The 27,734-nt window shown below is 38.8% G+C and overlaps 1 protein-coding gene across 3 annotated transcripts; it reads left to right on the forward strand.

The window, feature by feature from the left end:
- The first annotated feature begins 1,027 nt into the window (after window positions 1–1,027).
- On the forward strand, window positions 1,028–27,734 carry LOC128450125 (B-cell receptor CD22). 3 transcript variants are annotated; one of them, XM_053433602.1, is made up of 13 exons: window positions 1,028–1,495; window positions 2,237–2,310; window positions 2,412–2,825; window positions 3,609–3,896; window positions 4,762–5,049; window positions 5,541–5,816; window positions 7,569–7,844; window positions 21,134–21,409; window positions 23,126–23,401; window positions 25,633–25,899; window positions 26,327–26,414; window positions 26,511–26,571; window positions 27,041–27,734. In XM_053433602.1, the coding sequence occupies exons 2-13, from the start codon at window positions 2,262–2,264 to the stop codon at window positions 27,230–27,232; spliced, it is 2,751 nt and encodes a 916-aa protein (XP_053289577.1). In that variant the 5' UTR covers window positions 1,028–1,495; window positions 2,237–2,261; the 3' UTR covers window positions 27,233–27,734. The 3 variants fall into 3 exon arrangements, with proteins under 3 accessions (XP_053289577.1, XP_053289578.1, XP_053289579.1); XM_053433603.1 differs by having other exon boundaries at window positions 26,333–26,414; XM_053433604.1 differs by lacking the exons at window positions 21,134–21,409; window positions 23,126–23,401 and adding an exon at window positions 19,206–19,493 and having other exon boundaries at window positions 1,029–1,495.

Consider the following 27,734-nt stretch of genomic DNA (forward strand, 5'->3'; position numbering starts at 1 on the left):
AAGCCTCCCCTGGTTCACATGTTTGACCTCCAGCGAGTTCGATTATAAAGCTGTGGAGAAGAGGAAGCCCACTCCTCCACTCAGAGAGGTGTTGTGACATAAAATGGCCTCCCCTTCCCACTCCCTCCTCCAGTAAAACCCATTATTAACATCACTGTGCGTTTCTTCTAAAAACGTGACATAATTTTTTTTCATTTTCATTGTTTCATAAATACAGGTTCTTTTCTTTTGATCTCTTGCACTGTTCACGTTTAAATCCCCAACTTTATGAACATCCATGTTTTTTAAAATGTTAGAAACAAAAACAGAAAACAATAAATTAATTAATACACACATTGCTGTCCTTTCCATCACTGCTCAATTGTCTTTTTGCTCTGAGCACCAGTTTTTTTTAGCCTAAAAACGTCCTGGTCTGTGAGGCCAGACTCCTCCCTCTGGCTGACGTGGAGTCTGGCCAAGGAAATAAAAAGACAGAGATCTGGGAAGTGCTCTTCAAGTTTGAGTTGCTGATTCTTTGTGTGATGTAAAAAGCGATTTAAATGTATCTACTGTAAGCATTTAATTTTTTGACTGCTGTTAAAAGTTGGAAAGTCGCTGCTGTCAGACACAAACTCACACTCACTCACATCACTGTCCCTTTGTACTTTACTATTCTTAACAGAAGATGATCCACTCCACCTCCTACTCACTCACCCACCGCCCTCACACATGCATTTTTAAATAATACCGAGGTCCGGACCTGCATGGAGCTGATTAAGTTCCTTCAGATGAAGGTATTTGTCTGGGTCATGCTCTCCTGAACAACTAAAGACATGTGAAGGGTCATAAGTTGTAGAGAAGAAGTGTAATTTAAAAAACAAAAAATGGGGGGGCTCCTGCTTCAACCCCCGTGGCCTCAGAGGACGTGGCAGGCTACCCTGACCCTAAACACCTTCGCCTGTGGGAGCTGCCGCCTGTGCCCGACACCTCCCCATTCAAACCTCTTTGCTTCGGTTGGAGAGAAGAACCTTGAAGAGAAGAGGAAGGCCAGTTGGAAACACTGAGACGAATCAGTCGAGGGACTGGCCCGACAGCGAGGGGTGGAACCCCGAGACTTAAAGGGCTGCGGACTTGTGCAAACTCTTTAGATACGTTTTCATATTGTTTGATGAAGTTTTAAATAGAGACACTGTAAATACTATGTGAGCATAACTTCTCCAAATAAATACGTCGTACTGTAAACTGCTCTGTGCCTGTGAACAAGACTTCACGACAAAGAATGAAAAAAAGAGGAAGTGGGAGGAAGTGCATCTGAGAGCAGATACTGTGAGAAGCTGTGAACGCCATCACTCTAATCAGCACACCTACAAGGAGCTGTTTTCTAGCTTGCATGATAGGAGATGCTAATAAAAAATGTTGCATCCCCTTTCAAAGTGTGAAAACTTCCTTTTTCTGTAAAGTCTCATTCTCGGAGTGAGGCTGTGTGTGACAGACTGATACAAGTGGGTCCTCTGAGGTAAGAACAAGCTTCTATGGTTATTTATCTCCTCATGATGTTAAGCTACTAGAGTAAAATATAGTGTTTCAGAAGTTTTATTTACAGTATATACACTGATTACAAACTGTATTTTTTGTGGATATAACAGGATCATTTTGTTATAATAAAATGTAAATCCAAATCACTTTTTTCCAAATGAAAACTCAAACATCAGTTTCAGATGTCGTAGTTCCCTGAAGACTGAGATGAACCCAAAGAACCAGATATGACTTTTTAAACAGTATATTTCAGACTAAAAGGTTCAAAAAATAGAATTCAATAAAGACACTGATACATTGATGTGATCTGAGGTTTCTTTGAATAAAAGTGATTTGAACAAGTTGCTACTGTCAAATGGAATTAAAACAGAAAACAGAACACTACCTAAACATTAGTTATTAATGAGAAAAAAGAAATGAACTCTGGGATTAACAAAAATATGTGGTAAAAATATTCAATTTTAAAATAATTACATTTATTTTCCTTCAATAAATGACACATTCTGCGTAGAGGTGAGGTGTTTTCAAACCACAAGTTCAGAACCATCTTGAAAAGAGGAACAAAACAAAGAAAACTCTAAATGTCAGTAAAATAAATGGAAAGAGGAAGAAGGAAATTCTGAGAAAGCTGAAAAATAACTTTGATCACACATTTTACTGTAAAAATAAAAAGTTCTGTGATATTATGTTGTTTTCATCCACTTTTTATTATGTGTTTCAGAAATCCAGCTGTAGTCCCACATGAGATGGAGGCTCAGACAGTCATGTGGTTGGTTTTTCTGGCCCTAATAAAACGTGAGGATTTTATTTCTCCACTTTGAAAATAATGCTGTTGTTTTTTTCCAACATTTGCATTAAAGATAAATCGACTTCTCAACTTGTGTTTTCACCGACAGATGTGTCTACCATTGATCCTAGCAGTCCCTTTAAACTAGAACCTGGTGTGCTGCTAGCTACTGAAGGATCCTGCGTTGAAATGAAATGCCAAGTGAAAAGACATGTTGATGATCGTGATGCAAACTGGTTTTGGATGAAAGATATACTATGGGTCGACAGAGACTATACATCCACTGTCATTTACAGCACAAACACCTTGACACGTCCGGTCAGTCCTGACTTTGCAAACAGAGTGAAATACACTGGTTCTCCATCTTCAAGTTGGCAGAATGCTAACTCTGCCAGGTTGAAGCCACGGTGCAGTATTTGGATCTGTGACCTGAGAAGAAGTGACAGCGGAAAATATTCTCTGAGATTCGAAGGGACGGGGAGTTGGAAATGGTCATCTGAAGAAGTGACCCTCAACGTTGAAGGTATGTTTAATAACAATTTGAATATTAAAATACTTTTGAGAATATATATAAAATTACAATTAGTGGTCTAATGTGTCCTTCATGACCGAGCAATGAAATGTATTAATTAATAAGCAAACATAAATGAAAATGAACATTTGAACAACACCAGTGATAAAAACTACAGAATCAATCTTTGAGATCATTTTAGTTGATGTGTCTTTTGACTTTTTAGTTTGGTCCATGTTCGATTCACTAAAATTGAGGGGATGAGATTAATACCACAGTCAGGCACCAGGTGGCGATCTAAACACTTTGGCTTCACTTGTAGTCGATGGTTTGAACTCTTCTAGATCAGTTATGACTCCAGAGTAGTTTGGCTAAAGCTTCACTCTACATATTGGCACAGTTAAGTCGGCTACAAAAATCTCTAATAGGAGGATAAATAAAATAATACAAACTAGACCTACGTAAAATCAGTGAATGAAGTGAGATAAAAGTCTAATTTCAGCTCCTGACTCAGTCTGCTGTATGTCCTCCTTGTACAGGCTGCTTCAGAGCCTCAGGACTCTTGTTTCAAAAGCTTTGTCCCCAACTTAGCACAATAAATCGTATGAGCTGGACTGATGAAGAGGAGTTTAGGAGCTTCAGGAGAGGAGCTCCCTTTATAACAGATTTTTTTGTTTTTTTGCTCTGCGGAACTTTTACATTTACAAGAAACCTATGTAACACAGACTAGAGGAATGAAAAAAAATAAAAGCATACTGTGCCTTCTTTAAAGAAGATTCTGCTTCCTCTCTACAGATCCGCCCACTGAACCTAAACTGTCTATGAGTTCTGAGGTCACAGAAGGTCAGACCATCACCATCAACTGCACTGCTGAAAGTTTCCCACAGTCAACTCTCACCTTGATGAAGATCAACACAAATAATCAGGCTGAAATAATCCCTGAAACTAATATTAATTCACGACCCATCAACCCTGTCTCCCACACGTTTACTGTGACTTCAGCCGACGCTGGCCGGTACTTCTGCCGTGCCCAGAACGCTGAGGTCTATAAGGACAGCATGTGGAAGAAGTTGGTGGTGAAATGTGAGTGTTTCAGCTTTTTTTTTTCAAACAAACAGATCAAACCAAATCTTCCTTTAAAAAATCCTTCTATGAAAAAGTCGTTTTTTCATGTACTTTACTATTAACTGTTACTTCTGACAGTTGAAACAATAGCACTTGAGAAATGAATGACCTAAAGTAAATGTGTCTATTTGATTAAGAACTGTAGAGCACAGAAAATATCAATAAACTACCAGACCCTATATAAAGTAATTTAATCTATAAATAATCAATAATAATGATCCAGTAATGTTACGTGGTGCCACTCTGCCACTTAATGAATACTCCTGCTAAACTACTGTGCTACTTATTTAAATTATGAATTCAAGCCCTGTACTTGTAATGGAGTATTTTTGTACTGCGATATTTCTACTTTTACTTAAATCTCTGTGATTCTTCAACCAGAGTAAAGTATAATTCTGTTGATATGAAGCCTTGTGACTTGGAGTTGTAAGTGTTCTTGTGATATAATTCAACACCACAATATAATAAAGTGTGTTGTAATGCAATGTGTATTGTTTTCACAGGTTTACATGTTATTGTGCTCCATTATGTAAATTAGTCCACTACCTACAAATCTACAATGAAATCAAGCATGATGAAATAAAAAAACACATAATGCAGGATCATTCTATATTATAAAGTACATTATATTATGAACAGTGGTTAAATCTGACAGTTTTGTGTTTTCTATATTTTTGGTTACTGCAGACAGTCCCAACAATGTGACAGTTCAAGTCAATCCTGGTCTTGATGTGAAAGAAAATGTGTTGTTGACAGTGAGGGAAGAACAACAATAAAATCATAATGTTCCTTCTTTAAAGAAGATTCTGCTTCCTCTCTACAGACCCGCCCACTGAACCTAAACTGACTATGAGTTCTGAGGTCACAGAAGGTCAGACCATCAGATTCACCTGCACTGCTGAAAGTTTCCCACAGTCAACTCTCACCTTGATGAGGATCGACACAAATAATCAGTCTTTAAGAATCACTGAAAATAATCTTTATTCACGACCCATCAACTCTCTCTCCCACAAGATTAATGTTACTTCAGCCGACGCTGGCCAGTACTTCTGCCGTGCCCAGAACACTGAGGGCTCAAAGAACAGCAAGCAGCAGGAGTTGGTGGTGAAATGTGAGTGTTTCAGCTGCGGCTTTATTTTTCAACCAAACACATCAAACCAAATCTTTCTTTATTAAAGAAACTATCAATGCAGCAGTAAATTAATCTCATGTATTTATTCAGTGGTCCAGTTTTTTTAATAAATTATTTCTTCTGACAGTTGAAACAATAGCACCTGAGAAATGAATGACCTAAAGTACTTAAATCTCTGTAATTATTCAACAGAGTAAAGTATAATTCTATTAAATCGAGGCTTTGTGACTTTAAGCAGTTACAAGTTTTCTTATAGTACAATTTGTGGTGTTATTGTGTAATGCGATGAATTGTTTTCACAGTTTTGCATGTTATTGTGCTCCCGAGTCCACTGTCTCCAAACTTACCTTAAATACCCTGATGAAATTATAAACATATATTTTTCAGTCATTCTGTATGATGAAGACCATTATATCAGACATTGGTTAAATCTGAGAGTTCTCTGTTTTCTATATTTTTGGTTACTGCAGACAGTCCCAACAATGTGACAGTTCAAGCCAATCCTGGTCTTGATGTGAAGAAAAATGCGTCGTTGACACTGAGCTGTTCTGCCGAGTCCAACCCACCAGTGAGCTCTGTCACCTGGAGGAAGACGACTGATGGGAGAGAGGAAATCATCCAACAGACTCAGACTCAGACCTTCAGGGTGAATTCAACCAGTCCCTCTGACAGTGGACTGTACAGCTGTGAAGCCACCAATGACATTGGAAGTGGAAAGTCACAGCCAGCTGAGGTTAAAGTCAGATGTGAGTAGAATGATGCACTTATGATGGTGAATGGATAAACAAGGAGGATATATTCTACATTACTGTGTATAAAATAAATACTGATCAGACGTGCTGGTTCTAAAAAGAAGAAAACATTACTCCACAATGTCAATAAATTAATTAATTAAATTTATCCATCATTTCTTTGAACTGAAAACGTCTATTTCAACATGACTAAAGTGGCCTGTTGTCATAACTTGATTTATTGAAATAGCACTTCTCAAACAACGTTACAAAGTGCTTCCCAAATATCAAATAGAGTAAAAACACATACAAATATGAATATGAATATACAAAATTATAAATAAATCTGTCACAAAAAGACAAATAAACAAAAAAAATAGACATACATAAAATCAGTGAATGAAGTAAGATAAAAGTATGTGTTCAGCTCCTGACTCAGTCTGCTGTATGTCCTCGTTCAGGTTGTTTCAGAGCCTCAGGGCTCTTGTTTCAAAAGCTTTGTCCACTTACTTTGTCTTCATGTATTGATTTAATTTGAATTCTGAACTAAAATCTTCTGCATAATATTTACAATATTACATTCTTAGTGGACCGTCACTCACATAGCAAGTGTCTTGATCCAGATTTGTCCTGGGCCACGAGAAGACCAGAAGTGATGGATCATTTCCTGAAGTGGCCCACATCCGTGTGCTATCTGGGTTGTGAATTAACTTAAAGAATCTTCTGTTTCAGATTCACCTGTTGTTGAGATAAAGGTCATTTCACTCGGGTCCTTTTTCCAGATAAGCCGAGGAAGACGAGCATTTCTGTCAGTGGCTCTTCTGATAACCAAGTGAAAGTTGGTGGTTCACTCACGTTAACATGTGACACTGATGCCAATCCTGCTCCGACGACTTACTTTAGATGCTACTTTTTTTTCATCCGAACACATCAAACAAAAAATGTCTTTAAAAAAAATATTGATGCAAAACTAAATTTTTATCATGTATTTTTTCAGTGATCCATTTTTTTTATTAATTATTACTTCTGACAGTTGTAACAATAGCACCCGAGAAATTAAAGACGTAAAGTACTTAAATCTCTTCAATTCTTCCACCAGAGTAAAGAATAATTCTATTAAATTGAAGCCTTGTGACTTTAAGAAGGTGTAAGTTTTCTTATAGTATAATTTGTAGTGTAATTGTGTAATGCAATGTATAGATTTCACAGGTTTGCATGTTATTGTGCTCCCAAGTCCACTATCTCCAAACTTACCTTAAATACCCTGATGAAGGGTCTGCTTCCTCCATCAGCCTGACCGTCCCCCAAGCCCATCTGTCCACCATGGGATCTAGAGCCTTCAGCCGCTCTGCCCCTCACCTCTGGAACTCCCTCCCCCCTGACATCAGGAACATTGACCCAAATTCAATCGCTCTTTTTAAATCTAGCATCAAAACCCACCTGTTTAGGCAGGCATATAACTTTTAATGTTCCTGTCTGCTGAAGCTGTTGTTCTGCTGCTGCTCTGCTTTCTGCATTTTAAAAATTTGAATTAACTGTATTGTTGACTGTTGAACGGCGACCTTGAGTATCTTGAAAGGCGCCTTATAAATAAAAATTATTATTATTATTATTATTATTATTATTATTATTATTATTATTATTATTATTATTATTATTATTATTATTATTATTATTATTATTATTATTATCTCATAAAGATCTTTATACCAGGAACAGTGGTTAAATCTGACAGTTCATTGTTTTCTATATTTTTGGTTATTGCAGACAGTCCCAACAATGTGACAGTTCAAGCCAATCCTGGTCTTGATGTGAAGGAAAATGTGTTGTTGACACTGAGCTGTTCTGCTGAGTCCAACCCACCAGTGAGCTCTGTCACCTGGAGGAAGACGACTGATGGGAGAGAGGAAATCATCCAACAGACTCAGACTCAGACCTTCAGGGTGAATTCAGCCAGTCCCTCTGACAGTGGACTGTACAGCTGTGAAGCCACCAATGACATTGGAAGTGGAAAGTCACAGCCAGCTGAGGTTAAAGTCAGATGTGAGTAGAATGATGCACTTGTGATGGTGAATGGATAAACAAGGAGGATATATTCTACATTACTGTGTATAAAGTAAATACTGATCAGACGTGCTGGTTCCAAAAAGATGAAAACATTACTCCACAATGTCAAAAACATTATTCAAATATCACTTCTCAAATCAACGTTACAAAGTGCTTCCCAAATAACAAAAAAAGTAATGACTGTATCGATATATGAATGTAAATTTGAAAAACAAATAAAAATCAGTCATAAAAGAATAAATAAAAGAATAAAAAATAGAACTACGTCAAATCAGTGACTGAAGTAAGTTAAAAGTATTAATTCTAGTTTAAAGCTAGTCAGGTTGTTGCAGAGCCTCACGCCGGGTTCACACCGGACGCGGTAGCGACGCCGAAGCGCCGCGCATTACTAATAATATCACATACTTCTACTGTTATCAGCCTGCAGTAAAAACGGCATTTAATCATTTATTTCAAGGATATACTTACTTGTCGCTCCAACATTAGCTGCAACAGCGTCCCAACATGTGTCTTTTTTGGAATTGTCTTTATACAACATATGCTGAAAATCATACAAACTGAAGTTACTTCTCCACTTCAATTATTAATTTAATGTCATCCATGTTGAAGAACTTCTCCGCTGTTAGCTCCGTTAAATGTCGGGTGTTGAGGGTAAATTACGTATTCTCCAATAAAGCCTATGTGGAGAATACGTAGCCCCCCCCTCTCTCTCTCTCTCTTTTTATCTTTATGACTGCTTGTGTGGCTGTAGTGGATGGGCAGAGGGGGACATGTAATAATGTGGTTGGTAAAAGTGGTAAAATTAAAACTCCAAGACAACAGAAGGTGAAAACAAAGTATGGGATGCATATTTGATCATTTATATCATATAAAATATGTCATCAATATCGTTTAAAATCATTTTTCAGTGTGTTTCCTGTCGCGATACGCTCGCGTCAAGCGGAAAAAATAGACTCGACGCCGAAACGATCTCTTCACGGCGCGAGGCAGCCGCGGCGCTTCAGCGTCCGGTGTGACCGGCACAAAGGTTTAACATGGGAGTGAATGGGAGCCAGAGGCTTGGCGCTGCGCTTACGCCACGCTTTGGCGTCGCTTCCGCGTCCGGTGTGAACCCGGCGTCAGGGTTCTTGTTTCTAAAGCTCTGCTCCCCAACTTTGTCTTAGTACAAAATATTTGTATTTTAATTAACTACATTTTAAGTTGTTTATACTTCAAAATCTATTGCAGATAGACTTTTTTGATAAATCATTCAAAATAACGTTTAGAAAACCTGTTAAAACTATTGTATTTAAAAAAGGAACAGTGACCTAAAAATCTGTGGCTGTAGTTTGTTTCAAAGAGAAATTGCTGAGAAAAAAATTTGTGAAACCGTTGAATCTTAAGCCAGTCTTATTTATCCTCCCATTTCAAATTCTTCTCACTCTGGCTTTAAAGAGCAGCAATAACGTCACTTTGCTTGTTGTGTTAGATCTTTGATGAAGTTCAGAAAATGACGTTGTCTGTTCTTCTGAATTTCCCGGCTAGTTTCTCCAAAACACACACACATCACGGAGTCGGCAGAGAAGCAGGAGCTTGACGGGAGGAGCTCCGTGATGCTGATCTGCTTCAGTCACAGCTTTCCCCCAGTTCACAACTACTCATGGTACAGGAAGAGTCAGGAAGAGGAACAGGATGAACTTGTGTCTGAGCATCAAAACCACATTGTCTACTCAAACCAGCCAGGAGTCTACTACTGCATCGCAGAAAATGAAATAGATCAAAGTTCGTCTGATCCCGTCCATCTGTTTGAACGTGAGTGAATTTCAAGGTCTTATAACTGTGTGTGTTTTATTGATCAGGAGACATGTGGGAGGTTTATATCAGATCATGTTTTCTGGTTGTCTGTCCATACGTCCTATGTTTGTGAACGTGACATCTCAAGAAGGTCTTGAACGTATTTCTTTAAACAAAAAATGTGAATGTTCAGTTTGATTCAGGGTTGAAATGGTACGAATTTGGAGGTCAAAGGGCAAAGTTGTGTCCTAACAAAACGGTGAAGTGATAGATATCAGTGGTCAAAGGTCACAGTGGCCTCATCAGAATCTTGGTTGATGAAGGTAAACAACTGCAGTACAGTATTTATAGTTCAGTGTGAAATAAATCTCTACACATAGAATAAAGTTGAAATTAAATATCCATGTTCACAACTCAGTGTCTATATGATGCTCTCTCTCTTCTGACCACAGGAGACTATCTGGAGAACTTGAGGTTCCTCGTTGTTGCTCTACTTCTCCTGATGATTATCAGTGTAATTGTGGTAAATTTAAGGTGAATGAATAAGAAGTGCATTTGATCAAATTAAATAAATACATTTCAGAGATGGTCTGGCTTGTTTTACCAGATCATGTCCCTCTATGTTTTCAGATACTGGAGGAAATCTGTTCAACAAGGAACAACAAACACCAAATCCCCTTCTGGTTTATCGGTAATGACACGTTTGTTTCAAAGTGTCTGGTCACGATGGCCTGTTGTCAGAACCTTGTCTTAACACAATCGATTTTTAATATTATTTAACTACCAGTTGTTGAAACTCCTAAATCCATTTCTAATTGTCTACTTGTATATTGGAATCGTAGGAAACAGTGATTATGGAGAGTACAGGTATAAGATTCAGGATTATTTAAGGCTCTGATAACTTCTGACCTGTTTATGACAGAGCTTCTTTTTCTCAAAACCACATAAAATGCTGTACAGCTTTAAACTACTAATTATTTTAAAAATGCTAATTTATGTCAAAATTTCAATAATATGTAATCAAATGTGTTTTAATGGTGATATTACAAAGCCTCCTAAGTCCTATAATGTATCTTGTATGAACTTTATTGTGTATTACATCCAGAAATTCTCTAAACTACCTCCGCTCTCATCCTAGAATGAACCAGAGAGCCTGCAGGATTATGAAAACATTAGTGATGCAGCTGCACGTGCACCAACATCTTCAAATCTATTTGACGACCACACCAGTGAAGGTGAAGTGGAGCTGAACTTTCCACAGGTGAGATTCACAGCGACGCCCCGACTTCAGACGACCAACAGAGACTCCAGCAGCTGAGACCAAGATGAGAGTTAATACTCTGACGTCAGGATTTGACCCGAGATGTTCTCGTCCTGCTTTTTACAGATACCTCGGGCCTGAGGAAGTTTATATTCACAATAAGTCATCACAGAGAGTCTGAAGTTTGTGTGTTAAGCTAAATAGGTCGTAATGTTAAAACTAGTTAGCAAGAAGCAACAGAAGTTACATTACTGAGCTAAAGTGGATAAGTATTTTAAACTGTTATTCAAAGGTTTTGGGGAAAAAAGTGAACTCAGCAAAATGTGAGGGATAAACGGTTAAAATGCTTATTTTGCAACTTAAAATGTAAATAATGTGAGTGTAAAATTATTGTATTAAAATCTTTTTGTTTTATCTATATATATAAATGACATGCAGTTAGACAAGAAATGTAGAGAATCAATGCTGAATGTATTTTTTTGTGCTTTCCAGTTTTGTGAACTTAATCCAAACCCCCCACACCTGAAATGTTAATATCCTGTTGCTCAAAATAAAATGAAATATGTTGGAACAAATGATGAACTTTAAAGGTTATTGACATTATTGTGGAATTTATGAACATGTCACAGCGTGAAAGGGTTTCTGAAGAATGCATGTACACACAAAATGCATTGTGTCATGAAATGCATTGTGTCATTATCTTGTGATGCATTTCTATTAACGGACCATGTAAACCTTAGATTTAATTGATTTAAGTAATAGGTAAAATAAAATCAAGTATATGACTATATCCTGAACTTAAACTCTTGAGTATCGAAAGTAAAAGGAATGATTCTGAGACATTAAGATATTATTAGATACGTTATAACATTTTTACACAGGTGCATCATTTCGTATATTTAAACTGTTGAAACGTGTCCCAAAAAGTGCCTCGACATAAGCAAAATGTGTTATACAGTAAAAACCATATTATTATGATACCTCTGCTAGGTGTATATTTAGCTTCACCCTGTAAGGTCCTTTGTAATTGCCAACGAACATTTGGTTATTACATTGTTTGAACATGATCAGAACAGTCTTTGTAACAGAACAGCGATATAAAACTGAGTCTGTCCTTGGTGGGAACAGTGGGATCACTGGTCCTTCGGTCTCATCATCACCACCTTTCTGTCTTTCTCTCTTTGGCTTGACTTCAGCCTCTTGTTCCTTCCCAAAGGAAAGTGTGTCTGAAGAAGTCTCTTCATTTGAGTCTCAGTGAAGAAACACAACAACAAAGCTCATATATTTACATTGTAACAGTGCAGGGTAGATTCTGTCAATTCACTGATTGGCCTCGTGTTGTAAGAGTAGAGCGGCTCCTTTAAGAAAGTGCTTCCGTGTGTGGTGACGAGAGAGAGACATAGAGAGAGAGAGAGACAGAGACAGACAGAGAGAGAGAGAGAGAGAGAGAGACAGAGAGAGAGAGAGAGAGACAGAGACAGACAGAGAGAGAGAGAGAGAGAGAGAGAGATTTTTCACAAACACTTTATTTAAATATTCTCCATTTTACAAAACACTTGCTTACAGAATTATTCAATGAATAAACAAAAGTGCTGATGTAAAAAAAAAACTCAGTCTGTTAAAAAGTGTGGAAAGGACAGCTCCTGTTCGTGCAGAGTGTGTCATTAAAACACCAAATTCTTTTAAAAGACTGAACTCGAGTTGGAGTCTGGCCCGGAGGTTTACCACCCACACCGCCCTCGCTTCCTGCCCGTCTCTGTTCTCTACCCTGTTCTTTCTTCTGATATAAATGGCCATCTTGGCCTCACCTGAGAGGTGGTTCAGGAGCTGCCACTTATCTTTATTTGTTTTGTTGTAGGCAGCTTCCATGATAAAAAACCTTCTCAAAACCTTAGTTAAAATAGATCAAATAGTTAAAATCACTAAAAACCGCAGTTAAAAGAGCGAAGAAACTTGTCAGTCTCTTGCACTCAGTAAAAACGTGATGAATAGTTTAACGCAGGTTGCAAAATGGACACTTGTTAAAAACGGTGGGATTAAGAATAGAAATAAAAGCGTTGGAAGCGACGGCGCCGTGTAAAATTCTCCACTGGAGGTCGCCTGTTCGTTTCTTGATGGGAGGTTTGTATAAAATCCTCCACTGTGGGCTGGGTCCATGTTCTCCCCACCTCCGTGACCACACAGTGGGGGGTCTGTAGCTCAGTCCGGTCTGGTTGATGCTTTTTACACAGTTCCTGTATAGTGTTTCTTTGTCCACTCTGTGTATTGTTAGTTTTTGTTTGTTTATTTCTGTTAGTAGGGGGCCGGTCTTTTCTCCCAGGTCTGGGCTCAGGATAATTTCAGGGTATTGGTCTGCAGCCTCTGGTGCGGTCTCCCCCCTCTGGTAGGCCCTCTGGGTCCAGAGCTCCAGGATCCTCTGGGCCATCCGGGTAGACTGCAGCTCCAGCAGGGCGCCTAGGGCCTGGGTGTTGTTGAGTGCCGGCCCCACTGCATCCACCAGCTGCTGCAAGGTCACTGTTCCAGACCGTGTCAGCGCCGCCATTATGCCGAGCGTGGTTGTGTTGCTGACGTTCAGTCTGGCTCCATTTACGAGTGGTTCTCTCAACAACCAGAACAGAGAGTCTGCTTTTTGGGACTTTTTTTGTTAAAAAGGCCCCAAGATTTAAAAACACCTTTGATAAAAAGGAGGCAACCCACTTAGTTTTAAGAATTTAGAAACGGTTAAAAACAGAGCATCATCCAACCCCAGGTTATTGGCACGCTTAAGGATGCTGCTGGCCACATCCCTCCAGACCAGATCTGCTGGACCTGTGAGGTACTTTTTAATGAATTGGAGACTAAAAGTGGCGGTCCGGCTGGCTAAGTGTAATTAAAACAATAAGATCATCGGCATAAGCCGATAAAATCATGTTGCCACTAAAACCAGGATAAAACACACCTTGAATGCTAGACCTTATTCTGCGGAGGAAAGGTTCCAGGGAGAGTGCGTAGAGCATCCCTGACAGAGCACAGCCTTGCCTGACACCTCTACACACCCTGAAAGGAGCACTCAGACTGCCGGTGAACTTTAGCACACTCTCAATGCACTGTACAGCACCTTGATCTTAGTGGGGAAGTTTGGGTTCAGCACTGGCTTCATAGCCAGTGCTGAACCCAAACTTCCCCATTACTTCCACAGGAAGCTGTGTTCAACGCTGTGAAAAGCTTTTTCTTGGTCTAGGGAAATCAAGCCTATATCTACATCTAATGAAGTAGAGACATCCAAAAGGTCTCGAATGAGGTGGACATTGTCCACCATGGACCTGCCTGGCAGGCAGTAGGTCTGGTCCTTGTGTATGACCTGCTCCAGAGCCTTCCCCAGCCTGGAGGCCAGTGCTTTGGACAGAAGTTTATAATCCACACAGAGCAATGACACAGGGCGCCAGTTCTTGATGTCCTGCAGGTTCCCCTTTTTCGGGAGCAGTGTGAGGACTGCCCTCATGCAGGACACTGGCATGGAACCAGACGCCAGACATTCATTAAAAACCTGTAAAATATCGTTCGATAAATTGCCCCAGTAAGCTTTATAAAACTCCGGTGTGAGGCCATCAATGCAAGGAGCCCTCCGTCTCTGAATGCCCTGCAGGGCGGTCAGCAGCTCCTGCATCCGGAGGGGGGCGGCGAGCTGTGAGTTGGACTCTTCTGAGATCTGAGGTAGATCTTTTCAGAACTCCTCTGTGCTTGTCTGTTCTTTGTTTTCCTCAGAAGAGAACAGTGCTTGATAAAAACTCACAGCCCCCTCTCTTATCTGGCGTGGTTCCACTAGCTCTTGCCCTGTGTCCGCGAGCAGTGTGTGGATTACTCTCCTCTGCCCGTTCTTTTTCTCCAGACTGAAGAAGTAGCTGGTTGGAGCATCCATTTCACAAATGTTTTGGAAACGGGACCTGACCAACGCGCCCTGTACTTTACTTTCTAGCAGGTCGGCTTAAGCCTTTTTTTTCTTCGAGGCTTTCAATATAACCAAGATTTCCGGTGGACTCACTTAAAAGTTCCAGTTCCACTTTGTCAGTCTCCAGATATTTCATAGATCGGGTGGCGTCTGGTGTGACATTGAGGTTGTGCTGTTGACACTTTAGGCGTATTTGTGTCTTGCCATGGTCCAACCACTGCCTAAGACTGTTAAAATCGCCCTTCCTCTTTCTAAAAACACCCCAGAAATACGTAAGAACATCTCTAAAATTCTTATCGAATGTTAAAACAGAATTAAAATGCCACTACGCGCTCTTCAGTAAAACATTCTTAACAAAAACATGAGATAAAAGCAGGGAATGATCACTAAAACCAGCAGGCATGATGGCACAGCTTTTAAAAATGTTAAAGTGATGTTTAAAACAATACATCCTGTCTAGCCTGGCTGAGGAGACCCTACACTCTCTGATGTGGGACCACTGTCTGCAGTCTGGGTGCATCCTCCTCCACACGTCCACCAGGCCGTGAGAGCGGACCAGCAGCTTTAAGGAGTGCTGAGAGGCTGGATGAGGCTCTGTGTGGTTGCGGTGTAAAATCGCGTCTCCAGTGCAGTTAAAATCCCCACCGCCTCCATGGCACAATCATTTAGAACCTCACTTATTTTCAGTAAAAACTGCTTCCTCTCTGCACCGGTTGTTGGAGCATAGACGTTAATAAACACAGCAGTAAAATGGTGGAACTGAGCTTTGGCTAAAAGAAGCCTCCCCTAGTTCACATGTTTGACCTCCAGCGAGTTCGATTATAAAGCCGTGGAGAAGAGGAAGCCCACTCCTCCACTCAGAGAGGTGTTGTGACATAAAATGGCCTCCCCTCCCCACTCCCTCCTCCAGTCAGACTCATTATTAAAATCACTGTGCGTTTCTTGTAAAAACATCACATCAATTTTTTTCATTTTCATTGTTTCATAAATACAAGATCTTTTCTTTTAATCTCTTGCACCGTTCACGTTTAAAACCCCAACTTTATGAACATCCATGTTGTTTAAAATGTTAGAAACAAAAACAGAGAACAATAAAATAATTAATACACACATTGCTGTCCTTTCCATCACTGCTCAATTGTCTTTTTGCTCTGAGAACCAGTTTTTTTAGCCTAAAAACGTCCTGGTCTGTGAGGCCAGAGTCCTCCCTCTGGCTGACGTGGAGTCTGGCCAAGGAAATAAAAAGACAGAGATCTGGGAAGTGCTCTTCAAGTTTGAGTTGCTGATTCTTTGTGTGATGTAAAAAGCGATTTAAATGTATCTACTGTGAGCATTTAATTTGTTTGACTGCTGTTAAAAGGTGAAAAGTCTCTGCTGTCAGACACACACACACTCACTCACATCACTGTCCATTTGTACTTTACTATTCTTAACAGAAGATGATCCACTCCACCTCCTACTCACTCACCCATCGCCCTCATACATGCATTTTTAAATAATACCGAGGTCCGGACCTGCATGGAGCTGATTAAGTTCCTTCAGATGAAGGTATTTGTCTGGGTCATGCTCTCCTGAACAACTAAAGACATGTGAAGGGTCATAAGTTGTAGAGAAGAAGTGTAATTTAAAAAACAAAAAATGGGGGGGCTCCTGCTTCAACCCCCGTGGCCTCAGAGGACGTGGCAGGCTACCCTGACCCTAAACACCTTCGCCTGTGGGACCTGCCGCCTGTGCCCGACACCTCCCCATTCAAACCTCTTTGCTTCGGTGGGAGAGAAGAACCTTGAAGAGAAGAGGAAGGCCAGTTGGAAACACTGAGACGAATCAGTCGAGCGACTGGCCCGACAGCGAGGGGTGGAACCCCGAGACTTAAAGGGCTGCGGACTTGTGCAAACTCTTTAGATAAGTTTTCATATTGTTTGATGAAGTTTTAAATAGAGACACTGTAAATACTTTGTGACCATAACTTCTCCAAATAAATACGTCGTACTGTAAACTGCTCTGTGCCTGTGAACAAGACTTCACGACAAAGAACGAAAAAAAGAGGAAGTGGGAGGAAATGCATCTGAGAGCAGATACTGTGAGAAGCTGTGAACGCCATCACTCTAATCAGCACACCTACAAGGAGCTGTTTTCTAGCTTGCATGATAGGAGATGCTAATAAAAAATGTTGCATCCCCTTTCAAAGTGTGAAAACTTCCTTTTTCTGTAAAGTCTCATTCTCGGAGTGAGGCTGTGTGTGACAGACTGATACAAGTGGGTCCTCTGAGGTAAGAACAAGCTTCTATGGTTATTTATCTCCTCATGATGTTAAGCTACTAGAGTAAAATATAGTGTTTCAGAAGTTTTATTTACAGTATATACACTGATTACAAACTGTATTTTTTGTGGATAAAACAAGATCATTTTGTTATTAATAAAATTTAAATCCAAATCACTTTTTTCCAAATGAAAACTCAAACATCAGTTTCAGATGTCGTAGTTCCCTGAAGACTGAGATGAACCCAAAGAACCAGATATGACTTTTTAAACAGTATATTTCAGACTAAAAGTTTAAAAAAATAGAATTCAATAAAGACACTGATACATTGATGTGATCTGAGGTTTCTTTGAATTAAAGTGATTTGAACAAGTTGCTACTGTCAAATGGAATTAAAACAGAAAACAGAACACTATCTAAACATTAGTTATAAATGAGAAAAAAGAAATGAACTCTGGGATTAACAAAAATATGTGGTAAAAATATTCAATTTTAAAATAATTACATTTATTTTCCTTCAATAAATGACACATTCTGCGTAGAGGTGAGGTGTTTTCAAACCACAAGTTCAGAACCATCTTGAAAAGAGGAACAAAACAAGGAAAACTCTAAATGTCAGTAAAATAAATGGAAAGAGGAAGAAGGAAATTCTGAGAAAGCTGAAAAATAACTTTGATCACACATTTTACTGTAAAATGAAAAAGTTCTGTGATATTATGTTGTTTTTATCCACTTTTTATTATGTGTTTCAGAAATCCAGCTGTAGTCCCACATGAGATGGAGGCTCAGACAGTCACGTGGTTGGTTTTTCTGGCCCTAATAAAACGTGAGGATTTTATTTCTCCACTTTGAAAATAATGCTGTTGTTTTTTTCCAACATTTGCATTAAAGATAAATCGACTTCTCAACTTGTGTTTTCACCGACAGATGTTTCTACAAGTGATTCTACCAGTCCCTTTAAACTAGAACCTGGTGTGCTGCCGGCTACTGAGGGATCCTGCATTGAAATTAAATGCCAAGTGACAAGAAATGTTGATGATAGTGATGCAAACTGGTTTTGGATGAAAGATGCACGATGGGTCGATGGAGACTTTACATCCACTGTCATTTACAGCAAGAACACCTCGACACGTCCCGTCAGTCCTGACTTTGCAAACAGAGTGAATTACATCGGTTCTCTATCTTCAAGTTGGCAGAATGCTAACTCTGCCAGGTGGAAGCCACTGTGCAGTATTTGTATCTGTGACCTGAGAAGAAGTGACAGCGGAAAATATTCTCTGAGATTCGAAGGGACGGGGAAATGGAAATGGTCATCTGAAGAAGTGACCCTCAACGTTGAAGGTATGTTTAATAACAATTTGAATATTAAAATACTTTTGAGAATCTACATGAAATTACAATTAGTGGTCAAATGTGTCCTTCATGCCCGAGCAATAAAATGTATTAATTAATAAGCAAACGTAGATGAAAATGAACATTTGAACAACACCAGTGATAAAAACTACAGAATCCGTCTTTGAGATCATTTTAGTTGATGTGTCTTTTGACTTTTTAGTTTGGTCCATGTTCGATTCACTGAGGAGAGGAAATTTTTACCACAGTCAGGCACCAGGTGGCGATCTAAACACTTTGGCCTCACTTGTAGTCGATGGTTTGAACTCTTCTAGATCAGTCATGACTCCAGAGTAGTTTGGCTAAAGCTTCACTCGACATATTGGCACAGTCAAGTCGGCTACAAAAATCTGTAATATGAGGATAAATAAAATAATACAAATTAGACCTACGTAAAATCAGTGAATGAAGTGAGATAAAAGTTTGTTTTCAGCTCCTGACTCAGTCTGCTGTATGTCCTCCTTGTTCAGGCTGCTTCAGAGCCTCAGGGCTCTTGTTTCAAAAGCTTTGTCCCCCAACTTAGTACAATAAATCGTATGAGCTGGACTGATGAAGAGGAGTTTAGAAGCTTAAGGAGAGGAGATCCCTTTATAACTGATTTTTTATGTTGTTTGCTCTGCAGAAGTTTTACATTTACAAGAAACCTATGTAACACAGACTAGAGGCATGAAACAAAAATCATAATGTGCCTTCTTTAAAGAAGATTCTGCTTCCTCTCTACAGACCCGCCCACTGAACCTAAACTGTCTATGAGTTCTGAGGTCACAGAAGGTCAGACCATCACCATCAGCTGCACTGCTGAAAGTTTCCCACAGTCAACTCTCACCTTGATGAGGATCGACAAATGTCATCAGTATTTGAAAATCCCTGAAAATAATCTTAATTCACGACCCATCCACCCTCTCTACCACACGTTTACTGTGACTTCAGCCGACGCTGGCTGGTACTTCTGCCGTGCCCAGAACACTGAGGGCTCAAAGGACAGCAAGCAGCAGGAGTTGGTGGTGAAATGTGAGTGTTTCAACTTTTTTTTTCAAACAAACAGATCAAACCAAATCTTCCTTTAAAAAATCCTTCTATGAAAAAATAGTTTTTTTCATGTACTTTACTATTAACTATTACTTCTGACAGTTGAAAAATAGCACTTGAGAAATGAATGACCTAAAGTAAATGTGTCTATTTGATTAAGAACTGTAGAGCTGAGCAAATATCAATAATCTACCAGACCCTATATAAAGTCATTTAATTTATAAATGATCAATAATAATGATCCAGTTATGTTACGTGGTGCCACTCTGCCACTTAATGAATACCCTTGCTAAACTACTGTGCTGCTTATTCAAATCATGAATTCAAGGCCTGTACTTGTAATGGAGTATTTTTGTATTGCGATATTTCTTCTTTTACTTAAATCTCTGTAATACTTCAACCAGAGTAAAGTATAATTCTGTTGATATGAAGCCTTGTGACTTTGAGTTGCAAGTGTTCTTGTGATATAATTCAACACCACAATAGTTTAGAGTGTGTTGTAATGCAGTGTATTGTTTTCACAGGTTTACATGTTATTGTGCTCCATTATGTAAATTAGTCCACTACCTACAAATCTACAATGAAATCAAGCATGATGAAATAAAAAAACACATAATGCAGGATCATTCTATATCATAAAGTAGATTATATTAGGAACAGTGGTTAAACCTGACAATTTTGTGTTTTCTATATTTTTGGTTACTGCAGACAGTCCCAACAATGTGACAGTTCAAGTCAATCCTGGTCTTGATGTGAAAGAAAATGTGTTGTTGACAGTGAGGGAAGAACAACAATAAAATCATAATGTGCCTTCTTTAAAGAAGATTCTGCTTCCTCTCTACAGACCCGCCCACTGAACCTAAACTGTCTATGAGGTCTGAGGTCACAGAAGGTCAGATCATCGCCGTCAGCTGCTCTGCTGAAAGTTTCCCACAGTCAACTCTCACCTTGATGAGGATCGACACAAATAATCAGTCTTTAGAAATCACTGAAAATAATCTTTATTCACGACCCGTCAACTTTCTCAACCACAAGATTAATATGACTTCAGCTGATGCTGGCTGGTACTTCTGCCGTGCCCAGAACACTGAGGGCTTAAAGAACAGCAAGCAGAAGGAGTTGGTGGTGAAATGTGAGTGTTTCAGCTGTGGCTTTTTTTTAACCGAACAGATCAAACCAAATCTTTCTTTATTAAAGAAACAATCAATGCAGCAGTAAATTGTTCTCATGTATTTATTCAGTGGTCCAGTTTTTTTAATAAATTATTTCTTCTGACAGTTGAAACAATAGCACCTGAGAAATGAATGACCTAAAGTACTTAAATCTCTGTAATTATTCAACAGAGTAAAGAATAATTCTATTAAATTGAGGCCTTGTGACTTTAAGCAGTTACATGTTTTCTTATAGTACAATTTGTGTTGTTATTGTGTAATGCAACGAAATGTTTTCACAGGTTTGCATGTTATTGTGCTCCCGAGTCCACTATCTCCAAAGGAATCTTAAATACCCTGATGAAATAATAAACATATATTATGCAGGGTCATCCTTTATTATAAAGATCATTATATTGAATATTGGTTAAACTGACAGTTCTCTGTTTTCTATATCTTTGGTTACTGCAGACAGTCCCAACAATGTGACAGTTCAAGCCAATCCTGGTCTTGAGGTGAATGAAAATGTGTCGTTGACACTGAGCTGTTCTGCCGAGTCCAACCCACCAGTGAGCTCTGTCACCTGGAGGAAGACGACTGATGGGAGAGAGGAAATCATCCAACAGACTCAGACTCAGACCTTCAGGGTGAATTCAGCCAGTCCCTCTGACAGTGGACTGTACAGCTGTGAAGCCACCAATGACATTGGAAGTGGAAAGTCACAGCTAGCTGAGGTTAAAGTCAGATGTGAGTAGAATGATGCAATTGTGATGGTGAATGGATAAACAAGGAGGATATATTCTACATTACTGTGTATAAAATAAATACTGATCAGACATGCTGGTTCCAAAAAGAAGAAAACATTACTCCACAATGTCAATAAATTAATTAATTAAATTTATCCAACATTTCTTTGAACTGAAAACGTCTATTTCAACATGACTAAAGTGGCCTGTTGTCATAACTTGATTTATTTAAATAGCACTTCTCAAACAACGTTACAAACTGCTTCCCAAATATCAAATAGAGTAAAAACACATACAAATATGAATATGAATATACAAAATTATGAATAAATCTGTCACAAAAAGACAAATAAACAAAAAAAATAGACATACATAAAATCAGTGAATGAAGTAAGATAAAAGTATGTGTTCAGCTCCTGACTCAGTCTGCTGTATGTCCTCGTTCAGGTTGTTTCAGAGCCTCAGGGTTCTTGTTTCAAAAGCTTTGTCCACTTACTTTGTCTTCATGTATTGATTTAATTTGAATTCTGAACTAAAATCTTCTGCATAATATTTACAATATTACATTCTTAGTGGACCGTCACTCACATAGCAAGTGTCTTGATCCAGATTTGTCCTGGGCCACGAGAAGACCAGAAGTGCCGGATCATTTCCTGAAGTGGCCCACATCCGTGTGCTATCTGGGTTGTGAATTAACCTGAAAGAATCTTCTGTTTGAGATTCACCTGTTGTTGAGATAAAGGTCATTTCACTTGGGTCCTTTTTCCAGATAAGCCGAGGAAGACGAGCATTTCAGTCAGTGGCTCTTCTGATAACCAAGTGAAAGTTGGTGGTTCTCTCACGTTAACATGTGACACTGATGCCAATCCTGCCCCGACGACTCACTTTAGATGCTACTTTTTTTTCATCCGAACACATCAAACAAAAAATGTCTTTAAAAAAAATATTGATGCAAAACTAAATTTTTATCATGTATTTTTTCAGTGATCCATTTTTTTTATTAATTATTACTTCTGACAGTTGTAACAATAGCACCCGAGAAATTAAAGACGTAAAGTACTTAAATCTCTTCAATTCTTCCACCAGAGTAAAGAATAATTCTATTAAATTGAAGCCTTGTGACTTTAAGCAGGTGTAAGTTTTCTTATAGTATAATTTGTAGTGTAATTGTGTAATGCAATGTATAGATTTCACAGGTTTGCATGTTATTGTGCTCCCAAGTCCACTATCTCCAAACTTACCTTAAATACCCTGATGAAGGGTCTGCTTCCTCCATCAGCCTGACCGTCCCCCAAGCCCATTTGTACACCATGGGATCTAGAGCCTTCAGCCGCTCTGCCCCTCACCTCTGGAACTCCCTCCCCCCTGACATCAGGAACATTGACCCAAATTCAATCGCTCTTTTTAAATCTAGCATCAAAACCCACCTGTTTAGGCAGGCATATAACTTTTAATGTTCCTGTCTGCAGAAGCTGTTGTTCTGCTGCTGCTCTGCTTTCTGCATTTTAATAATTTGAATTAACTGTATTGTTGACTGTTGAACGGCGACCTTGAGTATCTTGAAAGGCGCCTTATAAATAAAAATGATTATTATTATTATTATTATTATTATTATTATTATTATTATTATCATATTATTATCTCATAAAGATCTTTATACCAGGAACAGTGGTTAAATCTGACAGTTCTCTGTTTTCTATATCTTTGGTTACTGCAGACAGTCCCAACAATGTCACAGTTCAAGCCAATCCTGGTCTTGATGTGAAGGAAAATGTGTCGTTGACACTGAGCTGTTCTGCTGAGTCCAACCCACCAGTGAGCTCTGTCACCTGGAGGAAGACGACTGATGGGAGAGAGGAAATCATCCAACGGACTCAGACTCAGACCTTCAGGGTGAATTCAGCCAGTCCCTCTGACAGTGGACTGTACAGCTGTGAAGCCACCAATGACATTGGAAGTGGAAAGTCACAGCTAGCTGAGGTTAAAGTCAGATGTGAGTAGAATGATGCACTTGTGATGGTGAATGGATAAACAAGGAGGATATATTCTACATTACTGTGTATAAAGTAAATACTGATCAGACGTGCTGGTTCCAAAAAGATGAAAACATTACTCCACAATGTCAAAAACATTATTCAAATATCACTTCTCAAAACAACGTTACAAAGTGCTTCCCAAATAACAAAAAAAGTAATGACTGTATCGATATATGAATGTAAATTTGAAAAACAAATTAAAAATCTGTCATAAAAGAAAAATAAAAGAATAAAAAATAGAACTACGTGAAATCAGTGACTGAGTTAGTTAAAAGTATTAATTCTAGTTTAAAGCTAGTCAGGGTGTTGCAGAGCCTCACGCCGGGTTCACACCGGACGCGGTAGCGCCGCCGAAGCGCCGCGCATTACTAATAATATCACATACTTCTGCTGTTATCAGCCTGCAGTAAAAACGGCATTTAATCATTTATTTCAAGGATATACTTACTTGTTGCTCCAACATTAGCTGCAACAGCGTCCCAACATGTGTCTTTATACAACATATGCTGAAAATCATACAAACTCAAGTTACTTCTCCACTTCAATTATTAATTTAATGTCATCCATGTTGAAGAACTTCTCCGCTGTTAGCTCCGTTAAATGTCGGGTGTTGAGGGTAAATTACGTATTCTCCACTCAAGCCTATGTGGTATGGAGGACCATACATGACTTAAGTAAAAATAAATAAATAAATAAATGTATAAATAAATACAGAAATAAATAAATAAATGAATAAATAAAAATGGAAATAAATAAATAAATACAGAAATAAATAAATACATATGTTAATACCAAGAGAAATGTCAAAATAAATGTCTTAAATATATTTGCACATTTATTTATTCCCTGATACATTTCCTTTTCATTTGCAGTGTCCTTATGCTAATGAGAAAGGCGGGCCTAACCGCAGTCTCATGCAGGATTGGTCACAGGAGTGTAATGATCCAGCCCTACTACTTCTGCCTCTTAATGCTGGTGTCCAGTAGCTGTTTGCAGCGTTGAGCCAGTTCACACTTAAAATGAACTAGTTCAAGTTCAGAGGGTTAGTTAAGGTTATTTTTTATTGGGATGATTTAGGTGTCAGTAGTCCTGACTGTGAGCGTCACGTCTCGTGTTGTACTGAGCACAAGGAGCGAGCCGAGAGGAGAAGGAAACAGAAACTCCAGCTTGTTACAAACCACCTGCAGCTTCTGCTCTGATCATGAAGCCGCTGATCTCTGAGCGGATGTGACCAGAGAAACTCTGTGTTTTATTTATTTATTTATTTATTTATTTCTGTATTTATTTATACATTTATTTATTTATTTATTTTTACTTATGTCATGTATGGTCCTCCATAATGTGGAGAATACGTAGCCCCCCCCCCCCCTCTCTCTCTCTTTTTATCTTTATGACTGCTTGTGTGGCTGTAGTGGATGGGCAGAGGGGGACATGTAATAATGTGGTTGGTAAAAGTGGTAAAATTAAAACTCCAAGACAACAGAAGGTGAAAACAAAGTATGGGATGCATATTTGATCATTTATATCATATAAAATATGTCATCAATATCGTTTAAAATCATATTTCAGTGTGTTTCCTGTCGCGATACGCTCGCGTCAAGCGGAAAAAAAATAGACTCGACGCCGAAACGATCTCTTCACGGCGCTAGGCAGCTGCGGCGCTTCAGCGTCCGGTGTGACCGGCACAAAGGTTTAACATGGGAGTGAATGGGAGCCAGAGGCTTGGCGCTGCGCTTACGCCACGCTTCGGCGTCGTTTCCGCGTCCGGTGTGAACCCGGCGTCAGGGTTCTTGTTTCTAAAGCTCTGCTCCCCAACTTGGTCTTAGTACAAAATATTTGTATTTTAATTAACTACATTTTAAGTTGTTTATACTTCAAAATCTATTGCAGATAGACTTTTTTAATAAATCATTCAAAATAACGTTTAGAAAACCTGATAAAAACTATTGTATTTAAAAAAGGAACAGTGACCTAAAAATCTGTGGCTGTAGTTTGTTTCAAAGAGAAATTGCTGAGAAAAAAATTTGTGAAACCGTTGAATCTTAAACCAGTCTTATTTATCCTCCCATTTCACATTCTTCTCACTCTGGCTTTAAAGAGCAGCAATAACGTCACTTCACTTGTTGTGTTTGATCTTTGATGATGTTCAGAAAATGACGTTGTCTTTTCTCCTGAATTTCCCGGCTAGTTTCTCCAAAACACACATACCTCGCGTGGTCAGCAGAGAAGCAGGAGCTTGACGGGAGGAGCTCCGTGATGCTGAGCTGCTTCAGTCACAGCTTTCCCCCAGTCCAACACTACTCATGGTACAGGAAGAGTCAGGGAGAGGAACAGGATGAAAATGTGTCCGAGCATCAAAACCACATTGTCTACTCAAACCAGCCAGGAGTCTACTACTGCATCGCACAAAATGAAGTAGATCAAAGTTCGTCTGATCCCGTCCATCTGTTTGAACGTGAGTGAATTTCAAGGTCTTATAACTGTGTGTGTTTTATTGATCAGGAGACATGTGGGAGGTTTCTATCAGACTTGTTTTCTGGTTGTCTGTCCATACGTCCTATGTTTGTGAACGTGACATCTCAAGAAGGTCTTGAGCGTATTTCTTTAAACAAAAAATTAGAATGTTCAGTTTGATTCAGGGTTGAAATGATACGAATTTGGAGGTCAAAGGGCAAAGTTGTGTCCTCACAAAACGGTGAAGTGATAGATATCAGTGGTCAAAGGTCACAGTGGCCTCATCAGAATCTTGGTTGATGGAGGTAAACAACTGCAGGACAGTATTTATAGTTCAGTGTGAAATAAATCTCTGCACATGGAATAAAGTTGAAATTAAATATCCATGTTCACAACTCAGTGTCTACATGATGCTCTCTCTCTTCTAGCCACAGGAGACTATCTGGAGAACCTGAGGTTCCTCGTTGTTGCTCTACTTCTCCTGATGATTATCAGTGTAATTGTGGTAAATTTAAGGTGAATGAATAAGAAGTGCATTTGATCAAATTAAATAAATACATTTCAGAGATGGTATGACTAGTTTCACCACATCATGTCCCTCTATGTTTTCAGATACTGGAGGAAATCTATTCAACAAGGAACAACAAACACCAAGTCCCCTTCTGGTTTATCGGTAATGACACATTTGTTTCTACTTCCAAAGTGTCTGGTCATGGTGGCCTGTTGTCAGAAACTTGTCTTAACACAATAGATTTTTAATATTATTTAACTACCCGTTGTTGAAACTTCTAAATCTATTTCTAATTGTCTACTTGTATATTGGAATCGTAGGAAACAGTGATTATGGAGAGTACAAGTATAAGATTCAGGATTATTTGAGCTTCTGATCACTTCTGATCCTTTTTATTACAGAGCTTCTTTTTCTCAAAACCACATAAAATGCGTTACAGCTTTAAACTACTAATTCTTTTAAATATGCTAAATTATGTCAAAATTTCAATAATATGTAATCAAATGTGTTTTAATGGTGATATTACAAAGCCTCCTAAGTCCCAGAATGTGTCTTGTATGAACTTTATTGTGCATTACATCCAGAAATACTCACACAAATAATCTATAAACTACCTACGCTCTCATCCTAGAATGAACCAGAGAGCCTGCAGGACTATGAAAACATTAGTAATGCAGCTGCACCAACATCTTCAAATCTATTTGACGACCACACCAGTGAAGGTGAAGTGGAGCTGAACTTTCCACAGGTGAGATTCACAGCGACGCCCCGACGTCAGACGACCAACAGAGACTCCAGCAGCTCACACCAAGATGAGAGTTAATACTCTGACGTCAGGATTTGACCCGAGATGTTCTCGTCCTGCTTTTTACAGCTACCTCGGGCCTGAGGAAGTTTATATTCACAATAAGTCATCACAGAGAGTCTGAAGTTTGTGTGTTAAGCTAAATAGGTCGTAATGTTAAAACTAGTTAGCAAGAAGGCACAGAAGTTACATTACTGAGCTAAAGTGGATAAGTATTTTAAACTGTTATTCAAAGGTTTTGGGGAAATAGGTGAACTCAGCAAAATGTGAGGGATAAACGGTTAAAATGCTTATTTTGCAACTTAAAATGTAAATAATGTGAGTTTAAAATGATTGTATTAAAATCTTTTTATTTTATCTATATATATTAATGACATGCAGTTAAACAAGAAATGCAGAGAATCACTGCTGAATGTATTTTTTTGTGCTTTCCAGTTTTGTGAACTTAATCCAAACCCCCACACCTGAAATATTAATATCCTGTTGCTCAAAATAAAATGAAATATGTTGGAACAAATTA

Source organism: Pleuronectes platessa, chromosome 10 (assembly GCF_947347685.1).
Source record: "Pleuronectes platessa chromosome 10, fPlePla1.1, whole genome shotgun sequence".
Lineage (NCBI taxonomy): Eukaryota > Metazoa > Chordata > Actinopteri > Pleuronectiformes > Pleuronectidae > Pleuronectes > Pleuronectes platessa.